Genomic DNA, 11182 nt, shown 5'->3' with positions numbered 1-11182 from the left:
TGCCCTCCTCTACCCCTCCCCACCCCCACTCCCCCACGGGGTCCCCGAAGGGGCGCTGGTCTCTGCCGGGCTGCTGCTGGGCTGGGCTCCGGAAGTTGCCAGGGAAGGGCCTGTCCTGTCTCCAGGCGCCCACGGTCAGAGTGCACTCGGGCTTCCCCGGGCAGCGTGCAGACACTGTGGAGCCACGAACCCTGCTCCCTCTCCAGCCTGCTCTTGGCCCACCGAGAGCGGCGAAGGGAAGCGTTCTTTCCCGGGCTACTTCCAGGAACTAGGGACCCCACTCTGCAGGGTGGCTGCCGGGGCCGCTGGGCCAGGAGACCCCAGTGGTGAAGGTCCGGGTCCGTGGGATTACAAAGCACCTGGTCTCATTACACAGCACCTGGTCTCATTACACAGCACCTGGTCTCAGCACACCAGCCCGCGGTGCTGACTGCCCAGGCCTCGCCTTACCCGTCTGTAAAATGGGGATAATAGTAGTATCCCCCTCAACGAGTTATGAGGACTAAATGGGAAAATGCACCAGCACTGGCCTCCCAGACACCTGCTGCCTCCCTGGCCTTTGACACGCGGTAGAGCACCGTCTGCTGGCTCAGTGAGTCGGTGGCTGCTGTGTGCAAGGCACCTGCGAGGCGCTGTCTTAGAAACACGGAAGACCTCTGAGACATGGGCCTGTGAGCTTTTAGGATCCATTTTGATGCACAGTAGGTCCTCGGTTACGTCTGCGATCCGATCCCCTTAGACTTTTCCTTATCTAATAATGGGCATTTGCTGTGCCTAATCAATGTTACTGGTTTGTTATTGTTACTTTTGTTCCTGGTATGTAAGTGCTATACTAGATGCAGAAAAACAAAACTTGACAAACAGCAGAAAGACTCCGATCCTGGTGGCTCAGAAATTGGAAATGACCCAGAATACTTTTTAACAAGGACATACAGGATCTGACTGCCTCCCATTTACCTGCCCTTTTTGAATAGTAATACATTAGGTCCTCGGGTTACGTCCGAGATCCGTTCCTAGGGCGAGACGTAATGTGATTTTCACCGTAAGTCGGAACCCACCTACGTAAGCACTTACGTCACTCACATGGAGCACAGACACAGCAGTAATGAAGTGAAACAGCAAAAAAAATTTAAAAGAAAGATAGCAATTCCTGACCTTTACTTGTGGTAAATAAATAATAAAAAGCATAAAGCATATATGTACATACATCGAAATGACGGAGCTTTTTTTTAATAAATAAATGGGAGATGGTGACGTAACGACGAACATACATCAAGTCCGACGTAACCGAGGACTGCCTGTATATGAAATCAAATCTCAAAGGTTTACCAACAGAGTCATGGAAACAGGAAGGTCTTCAAACCCAGAGTGGTCAAGGAAGGTCTGCCTGGGGAGAAATACGGCGTTTGATGAGACGTTTAAAGAGAGGGAGCATTGTTTGCTGGTTTCTGTAAATGCCTGTATTTACCATCCTGGAAAAAGCATTCCATAACGATCGGAGGAATACCGAGTGCATTTAAGTAGATGTGTGGCTTGAAAAAAGTAATTAGAAAATTGGAAAGTAGAGTTTATCTGTCTTAGGACCAGGTTCTTCAGTGATACAAAGCGGATCCTATTAAACCTCTCCTTAGACCAGTGATGGTGAACCTTTCGAGCTCGGCGTGTCAGCATTTTGAAAAGCCCTAACTTAACTCTGGTGCCGTGTCACATAGAGAAATATTTTGATATTTGCAACCATAGTAAAACAAAGACTTATATTTTTGATATTTATTTTATATATTTAAATGCCATTTAACAAAGAAAAATCAACCAAAAAAATGAGTTCGCGTGTCATAGGTTCGCCATCACTGCCTTAGACCCTGGTCACCTGTCATGTGTGGATGAATGTTGGAAATTCCAGAGGAGTTAGGAGAAATGTCGATAGAACCGTTGTTCATTATTCGTTCTCTGCTGTAGTTTCGAAGTTCCTGGAATGACTTCGTACGTACAGAAATGTATTTGGAATGCTCCTCGACTGACGCCCGTGCCTTTGCGTGTTTCAGGTCTACGGGTGCGCCTGCAGGTCCAAGCGCTGCCTCCGGCAGTAACCGCAGACTTCAGCAGACACAGAACCAAGTGGATGAGGTACTGCTCTGAAAAGCTGAAAAGATGAATTTTCAGTCAACATGGGAACACTCTGGAAATAATTATTCAGGAAGAGTGGCACAGAGGGTGAACGTAAAGTACATTCTGACCGTATCATAAAAGTAACAGCTTCGCCCCTGCTATTCTGGGAGCCGCGATCTAAGCGAAGCCAGATTCTCCTGCTTCCTGCTTGTTTTCCTGAAACAAGCGCCCCTCCCTGAGGGCATTCCTCCCAGAACTGCCTTAGAATGTATATTTTCCACACACACAAAAAATGGAAAAAAGAGAACTACTTTATAAAATAGGGTAATCGAATATTCAGAATTAGGTCTATAGGTTGTTCAAGCCAAGACCAACCCTTCTGATCAGATTTTCATCAAAACGCTGTTCCAATAGCCTGACTTTCTATTACTCAGCCTGAGCAGGCTTCTAGCATCAACTCCAGTTGGTGCCATTGACATGCAGAAGGCAGATGCTGGCACAGTGCTCTAGCCCCACAAATCTGCGTTTGTGGAATTCTTGAGTTAGAGGGTGCTCACAGCATCTTCGTTCTGCCCTATGTTTGCAGACCCACAACGGATTCTTGAGTTAGAGGGTGCTCACAGCATCTTCTGCCCTATGTTTGCAGACCCACAACAGAAGATTGGCAAATTCAAACTACTATTTCCCTGTCCCTAAAAGCCATCATTGTCCAACAAGGATATGTTGGCCTTTCTGCATGTAGCTGCCTTAGAAAGCAGCGTTCAACTTCTGTTAAACCAGGGGCACATACTAGTACATGGTGATGGAAGATGTGGTGGGCATGCAGTGCAACATACAGATCATGTATCCTAGAAATGTACACTGGAAATTTACATGATCTTATTAACCAGTTCACCCCAATAAATGTAAGAAAAATATAAAAGTAAAACTTCTGTTAAACTATGTTTAACAGTGGATTGCTAAAGCATATGGTAATATTTTTATACGATGGCTTTATGAACTTCTGAAAATTTTGTATTTTCATGCTAAGAAACCCATTCTCATTCCACCTTGCATGAAACTTTTGTTTACTTACAAAATCAAATTGGGTCCCTTTTCTTAACCAAAGGAATTTTAAGGAGAAGTGTTTGTTTCTTTAGTTCAGGTGAAATTCACACAACATAATTAACCATTTGAAAGCGGACAGCTCAGTGGTTCTTTGTTACAGTCACAGTGTTGTGCAACCATTACTTCTGTCTAGTTTCACAATTTTTTGTCATCGCCACAGAACACCTTGTACACATTTAGTATGACTCCCACCCCTCTTTCTGCTGTTCTCTCCCATTCTAACTGGCTTCTGCTGCTATGAATGCTCTCATTCTGGATCTATCACACAAAAGGAATCACGCACTAGGTGGCCTTTTGTGTTTGGTTTCTTTTACTTAGTATAATATTTTTGATGCTCATCCAAATTGTAACAAATCCATCGCATGTGTATACCTTGTTTATCCATTCATCGGCTGATGGATTTTTCAGTTCACCTTTTGGCTTTACCAATTCTGCTGCTGTAAACAGTTGCATACAAGTTTCTGTGTGTGCATATGTTTTTATTTCTCTTGGGTATGTATCTAGGAATGGAGTTGCTGGGTCATATGGTAGTTCTGTGTTTAGCTTTGAGGAACCAGCAAACTTTCCCACAGTAGCGGCACCATTTTACATGCACACGAGCCATATCCAAGGATTCCTATTTCTCCACACCTCACCAGCACTTGTTTTCCTGTTTCTGTTGTTATAGACATCCTAGTGAGTATAAAGTAGTATCTCTTTGTGGTTTTGATTTGCACTTCCTTAATGACCAGTGGTGTTGAACTTTTCGTGTGTTTGTTGACCATTTGTATGTATGCTTTGTAGAAATGTCTGTATCAGTCCATTGCCTTTTTATTAAATTTATTGACTTTAGCGAGGAAAGGGAAGGGAGGTAGAGGGAGGGAGAGATACATCAACTTGTCATTCTATCTATCCATGCATCCATTGGTTGTTTCCTGTATGTACCTTGACCGGGGATCAAACCCGCAGCCTTGGCGTATCTGGAACATGCTCTAACCAACTGAGCTACCTAGCCAGGGCCAAGACCACTGACATTTTGACAGAGATTGTGATGACTCTGCACATAAGTACATCATTTGGCAAGTACTGTCATCGTAACAATACTAAGTCTTCCACTCTGTGAACACGGGATGTCTTCGCATTTAATTAGGTCTCCATTTTTTTCCACAGTATTTCGTAGTTTTCAGTGTCCAGGTTTTTGCCTCCTTGGCTCAGTTTATCCATGAGTATTTTATTCTTTTGGATGCTTTTGTGTACAGAATTGTTTTTATTAATTTCCTTTTGATTGTTAGTATATGGAAACACTGATTTATGGATGCTGATATTGTACCCTGAAACTTTACTGCATTTGTTTATTAACCCTAGTGGGGATTCTTTGAGATTTTCTACATATGGGATCATCTGTAAATACGGGTCATTTTATTTCTTCTTTTTAATTTGGACGCCTTTTGTTTCTTCTTGCCCAGTTGCTCTGGCCAGAACTTCCAGTCCGATGTCGAACAGCAGGAGAGTGTGGGCATCCTTGTCTTGTTCCCTGCTCTTGGGGGGAAAGCTTTCTGGTTTTGGTTTGTTTGTTTTATCCTTACCCGAAGATACGTTTATTGACTTGAGAGTGAGAAGAAGGGGGAGAGGGAAGGGGGAGAGAGAGAGAGAGACATCGATTGATTGCCTCCCATACATGCCTCGAACAGGATAGAACCAGGACCCTTTTAGTGTCGGGGACAGGATGACACTCCAGTCAACTGAGCCACCGGCCAGGGCAGCTTTTTGCTTTTGCCCATTGAGCATGGATGGTAGTTGCGGGGGTTTTTCCTATAAATACCCTTTATCATGTTAAGGAAGCTCCCTTCTAGTTCTAGTTTAATGTTTATTTCATGGAATGGTGAGGACTGGCCCCCTTTTTAATGAAAGTTTGGCTCAAAATAACAAAGGGCTGACCTTCTGTTCTTCCGTTTCTGTTTGTGTGACGTGGTGGGTCATGTCCCTTCAGGTGGTGGACATCATGAGAGTGAATGTGGACAAGGTGCTGGAAAGAGATCAGAAGCTCTCCGAGCTGGACGACCGCGCGGACGCACTGCAGGCAGGAGCTTCCCAGTTTGAAACAAGTGCTGCCAAGTTGAAGAGAAAATATTGGTGGAAGAACTGCAAGGTAATCCTCTCCAGTTCGTCTTTACGTTCAGTCCCCTCTGCATTCTCGGGGTGGACAGAGCCCACAAATCCTGGGGTGCACGAGTCTTGGCGGTGAGTTTGACTCCCCATGGGAATTTGGGTTGACGCTGAATCTAAACACTGACTGTACCCTTTTCTATCCCCACGACTAGGAGACTGCCACGTTCTGTGGCTGAGCTCGGGAAGCATGTAGACGATAAAAATAAAGTTAAAAAATAAAGAAGCAGCATGTAGGAGTGTCCAAAATCCATCACAGACATTAGCCCTCCCAGCCCCGCCCCCGGCGGAGCCCTGCACACAGGCTGCCGGGAGAGGCGGCGGGGGGAGTGGGAAGAGCTTCCCCGAGGCCGCAGTGCGCTCGCAGAGGAGCCGAGAGCAGCGCTACCCAGGACAGGGCCCCTGCAGGTCTTACGTGACTGTCAGAGACACGCGCGGCCACCAGATCCCTGTGTCCTGCCCTCCCCTGGCTTGGAAGTGACACTTTCCATACGCATGTGCCCGGGAGCCCTCCCGATGTGGGAAACATACACAAACCAGTGCTGCTGAGGGGCCGCAGGCCATTTGAGGAGCTTACGGAAAGCAGGCAAGTAACCTTCCGATCGAACCGAGGGCATCACGTTCAGGCGTTCACAGCGCATTCTCTCAGACCAGTGACCTGACCGCCTTTCCGTGACTGGGGTGACAGGACGCTCTGCCGTCAGGTAATCTTTCTTTGTGGAATGTGACCTGGACGTTTCGTTGCAGATGTGGGCCATAGGCATCAGCGTGGTGGTCATCATCATCATCATCATCATCGGTGAGTTCGGTCTCAGCTCAGCGGGGCTGCTGACTTCACGTCCATGGCAGTTTCGTCCACAGATTCTCGTTCTCTTCAGTAAATGCCTTAAACAGGAGAGTTGTATGATGGAAGTCTGAGGTATTTTATGTAAACATGAATGCTTTGAAACTCGAGAAAATGTATGCATTCCCACTGGCCTACCTGCGTTCTCTCTGGATATATTTCCGTCAGAGATCGCCTTCTGTGAGAAGCAGTGTAGTCTAGCAGTTCACAGCACGGGCCATCATAGCTCCACCGCCATCCAACTGCGTGGCTGTGGCAAGTATTTTAGTGTCTCTGAGCTTGAGTCTCCTCGTTTGTAAATGGGGATAATAAGAGTACCTCCCTCACATGCTGGTTATGAGGCCAAAACTGGTTCATATACAAAAAGTGCTGAGGGTGTTACCTGGCATATGATAATAATAATAGTTACATAAATAAATAAATACACTCTCCCATCGTTACTGTTACCGCTAATGAGACTACCTACAGTTCTGGAACAGCCCGTGGCCATTTTAGCCCCGTGCAAACACACCTGCGAGCCTGCCTCTGGACAGTCTGGTCTGGCCTGGCCCGCCACAACGTGTAGCTGAGCCACGGGGAGAGTGGGCCCGGTGCCCACTCCGCTCTCACGGGGGTGGAGCGCGGGGCTCCTCCTGGATGCGCTGGAAGCCTAATGCGTCTCCTTGCTCTTTCCATCTGCCTGCTCACTAGTGTGGAGTGTGTCCTCATGAAGAACCAGCCAGCCTCCAGCCTGCTGTTCCGGAAACCTCTTCAAGACTTTGACTTAGAGCCTGCTATCTTATCAAGCTTACAAACTGTAATGTGTAAATGATTATTCTCTGCTAGTTAATGTAAAGTTTGATTTTTAGGAAATGTGCCCTTTTTTTAACATGCACTCCAAACCAGAAGTGTGGTCAGCCCAGCCCGCAGTTTGCACAGTGCCTTCACCACTTTACAGGGGCTGATGGGAGACCTCTGGAGCCCGAGAGTGCGTAACCTCGCAGTAGCGTTGTCTAGCGATCGCCTTTAGTTCCAGTTAGGGAACTTCCTTCCAAGTTAGCTGTCCTTGTCACGTGACCTTGTCTTCAGAACCACATTTAAACCTTTGGGTAATCAGATCTCCCGTCTGTGCCTTCCAGAGAGAACACTACTGTCTCCTCAAATCTGTGACAACGACAGGTTGTGCCTTATTTGCTCCTTTTCTGGTTCCTTATGCGAGAACCCTCTACTGTTTATAAGCACTACTGATGCTCTCACTGTTTAAAATAAGATGCTGGTAAAGAATTTTTGTTCTTACATTAGATACGAAGATGTTTACTTTCTTGTTACTGTTTTGTATCATATTTTTAAAATATTTTAATCAGAAATAACCTCTTTAAAACATTTTGATAGAACTATGGCTATGACCAAAGTTCCTATTTTGCCAAAAACTTAAATCCAGTAAAATGCCCTTGAGTCTGCTCCTGACAGATAAATTCCAGAAAGTGACCAATGGAACTCCAGGTGCCCTTCAGAATTCAAGTTGTAATATTGCTTGTGAAGCTTCTACATCCTCAGGCCTTTCTTGCCTTAAAACCCTGCAGGTGTTACAACTCCCCTTCCTAGTCAGCGCGTTGCCTGGGGTTAGAGAAGGTTCCAGCTAGACCCCGAGCATCTCGCACCTGGAGACAGATGGCAGGATACAGCCGGGGGCTCCAGGGTGTCTCTGAGAATTATGTGAGCTACCGTGTTGTAGCCTTCAGGGAAGACCTCCTGTGAACCGGTCAGGAGTTGGCCCAGGCCTCACAGCCTATGGCTTTTTGGAGTTTGTTTCCATTTTGTTCATATTCCCCTTCCTGAGTCTGTCTCCGACATTAGCTGCCAGTTAGCACTGGTCAGGGTGGCTGACTTCTCACAGAGACAGCTGACCGAGACACTCTGTCTTCGCTGTCATAGACGTAGACTGTCTGCACAGGATGCTGCTTTGTCACCTGAGAATTCTGTTGAGACTTTCAGCATCAGGCTGTGCGGCTCAAGGGCGGGCAGTCAGGGATGAATGAAGACAGGCCAGGCGCCCCGAGGGAGGAGCAGAGGTTTACACTCCGCCTGCGTCCGGGGAAGCGCACACGCTAGCCCGGGACTTGCAGAGCAGCCAGGACACAGGTTCCGTTCCTTTGGCGTCTGTCCCCCACGGCCCTGACATGAGTGAGAAACGCCCGCTGTGAGGAGGGAGCCGGCGTCAGTGTAGGGACGTCCGCCCCCTCGGCTCAGGGTCTCTGGCCGCGTCTGACGTGGAAACTGTGGTGCTCTCTCCTTGGCCTTGTGCTCAGCCCCATGTAACCCACCGGCTCCTGCATTAACCCAGGATGCCTCGCTCGTGCCTGCATGTAGCTGGGAACTGCCCACTGTAATGACTTCAATAAAGTGTTTATCAACATCATCTGGTCCTGTGTTGCTTATAGAGGAGGAGCTGTGCCTGGCCAAGTCCTAAAAATGGCGTTCCTTGCTGTGCCCCTGCCTCCCTATCATCCCCTACACGCCAGTCTCTCCCTGAGTTCCCCAACTTCCTGTTACCCAGCGTTCCCCCTCCGCCAGTGAACAGAGCAAACTACCCTCTTGTGCAGAGTACCTTTCAGTATAGGAGACGGGGGGGGGGGGCGGGCCCTGGCTTTCTCATGGACACCGAATCGTCAGCATTTGGCTTCTGAATTCTTAAGTATGTGGTCTTTCAAGGTGCTGTGAGACTGGCCTGCGTGTGGGACAGCAGGCCGCTGCCTGCCTGGACGGGGGGTATCGTTTGGGAGGTGAGGGACACTTCAAACACGTGGTTCCTATTCTGATTCTGCTTCTCTCTCCCCTTGAACATGGTCTCTTACTCAGCAGCCCCTGGGGAGCCATATCATGCGGTGGAAGTAGACTTAGGTTTTCAGTAAAATGTCCGTTTCCATGGCACCCTATTGGGAGAGAAGAGGTGGACTTTCCCCACTGTCTTGGACAGATGAGCACTCCTTTTCTTGTCCGACCTACTATTGTCCTGGAAAAGAATTGTGCCTCTTCTTCACGTCCTTCTTATCATGAAATCTGTAGAACTTAGGTGCCATTTTCAAGATTTTGAAGGAAATCTACCATGTTTGGGCTCCTCTTTCTCTGCCCTCCCTTAAATGTCAGGGTTTCTTGGGGCAGGGTGCTCAGCCAACTTGTCTTTCATTCCACTCACTCTCCGTCATCTATTCCCATGTTTCTGTCATTAACCTACTGATGCCTGGCCAGTTAGACATAGGCCTCCCAACTCAATATGAACCTAACAGCATTAAGTATTTCCCCTGCCTCCCACTCCTCTTCTATCTGTATATATAAAGGCCAAGTGATCGGAACCCTGGGACGACCGCCTGCTTTGACAAGCACTGTGGCCCTGATTGGCCCCCCAGCTGCCTGAGGCCCCTCCCCACCAGCCAGCCTGGCCCCCCATCGGCCCCACCCCACCCCGATCGGGGGCAGGGGCGGGGCCGGCCCGCTGACCTCCTGTGCCCCCCGCCACCCCAGCCCCAATTGGAGTGGGCTGGCTGGACCCCGCCTGTGCACAAATTCATGCACAGGGCCTCCAGTCAATAATAATGTCCACCCAGAGAATGGCTGAGAAATCCAATGGCTACCTGACAACTCTACTTCTCAAACATAACGTGAAAACGTAACTCTCAGTCTTCCCTCTAAGTTTATGTCCCATCACAAATGGCTCTGCTTAAACCAGACTCGGGAGTCACCTTGCTGCTCTCTTCTCATTCCATCCACAGGGCTCTGTGCCCCCAAATGTATCTTCTTGGAATCAAGGCCTCCCAACTTTGAACTATTTCCTGTGCAGCAGTCGGATACAAATCACTGCCTTGCTTAAAACTCGCCCCTTTCCACTACCATTAGAAAGAAATCCAAGTTTCCCTAATGATAAGGCCAACTGTAGTCTGGCCCTTCCTAACTTCTGACCCCAACTGGCACCATCCTCCCCCTCCCTGTTCTCCAGGCAAAGTATCCTGCCTTTCGGTTTCTCACCAGCAAACCTGCTCTATGGCAGGGCCTTCCCCACCCCCTTCACACACCCAGGTTTCAATTTCACCTTCTCAGAGGCCTCCCGATCCCCTGGCTAATGTGCCTCTTGCCGCCTTCACCCCCAGGCCTGTCCTAGTTACACCTTATCCAGTGGTTCTCAACCTTCTGGCCCTTTAAAACAGTTCCTCATGTTGTGACCCCCAACCATAAAATTATTTTTGTTGCTACTTCATAACTGTAATTTTGCTACTCATGAATTGTAATGTAAATATCTGATATGCAGGATGGTCTTAGGCAACCCCTGTGAAAGGGTCATTCGACCACCAAAGGGGTCGCGACCCACAGGTTGAGAACCGCTGCAAGCTTGTTTCATGTTCTGCACAGCACCTGCCACCTCCTGAACTTTATGAAGTTGTTCATATGTTTTATGTCAATAACATGTGGACTCCCTGAGTGGCCACAACGCTCTCCCCGCCCAGGGGCCACACTCATCCCTACCCAGATATGCATTCAATAAATACTTGTATGAATGCAGTCTGACGAAAGAGCTTCAGAGGCGAGTGCGATCTGCCATCATTTGGAAAAATAAGTTGGTTTATCCAACACAGGGCATGAACAACGGGCACACTTCCCTTCCTATGCAATTCCTTTCGTTCACCCGACAAACACTGAAGATTTCTGATGGACAGGCCCTGGCGAGGGTGCAGGTCTGCACGGTGCCCTCCATCTCGGATGAGCTGGTGCACCCTCAGCCTCCGGTACTTTAAACGGGCGTCTCCACGCCCCCCTTTCCCAGAAGCGCGCCCTTTACATGCACCGTCTTCCTCCAAGGCCCCGCCCCCTGCTTCCCCGTCAGCCTGTCGGGATTGGCCAGCCTTCCGCCCAACCGCGTGACGTAAGGCGCTCTGGGGGCCTTCGCCCCCGCCCACTCCCCTCGGGTTACGTAACCTGGGCGCCGCCGTCCGGGCCCCGCCCCTGGAC

General features: G+C 48.6%; 1 protein-coding gene across 2 annotated transcripts; it reads left to right on the top strand.

Annotated features, from left to right (window-relative positions):
- Window positions 1–1977: 1977 nt before the first annotated feature.
- VAMP3 (vesicle associated membrane protein 3) lies at window positions 1978–8600 on the top strand. 2 transcript variants are annotated; one of them, XM_015565916.1, is made up of 4 exons: window positions 1978–2124; window positions 5183–5341; window positions 6106–6157; window positions 6893–8600. In XM_015565916.1, the coding sequence occupies exons 1-4, from the start codon at window positions 1993–1995 to the stop codon at window positions 6910–6912; spliced, it is 363 nt and encodes a 120-aa protein (XP_015421402.1). In that variant the 5' UTR covers window positions 1978–1992; the 3' UTR covers window positions 6913–8600. The 2 variants fall into 2 exon arrangements, with proteins under 2 accessions (XP_015421402.1, XP_015421403.1); XM_015565917.1 differs by lacking the exon at window positions 1978–2124 and adding an exon at window positions 2131–2217.
- The last annotated feature ends 2582 nt before the right edge of the window (window positions 8601–11182 follow it).

This window comes from Myotis davidii, unplaced genomic scaffold, assembly GCF_000327345.1.
Source record: "Myotis davidii unplaced genomic scaffold, ASM32734v1 scaffold299, whole genome shotgun sequence".
NCBI classification, from domain to species: domain Eukaryota; kingdom Metazoa; phylum Chordata; class Mammalia; order Chiroptera; family Vespertilionidae; genus Myotis; species Myotis davidii.
The sequence above is the reverse complement of the archived record's forward strand: the minus strand, read 5'-3'. Positions and strand labels throughout refer to the sequence as shown.

Coding starts and splice junctions, on each gene's coding strand:
- VAMP3 (XM_015565916.1), top strand. CDS start 1,993: ATGTATTTGGAATGCTCCTCGACTGACGCCCGTGCCTTTGCGTGTTTC. Junction 5,342..6,105: donor ATTGGTGGAAGAACTGCAAG/GTAATCCTCTCC, acceptor GTTTCGTTGCAG/ATGTGGGCCATAGGCATCAG. Junction 6,158..6,892: donor CATCATCATCATCATCATCG/GTGAGTTCGGTC, acceptor CCTGCTCACTAG/TGTGGAGTGTGTCCTCATGA.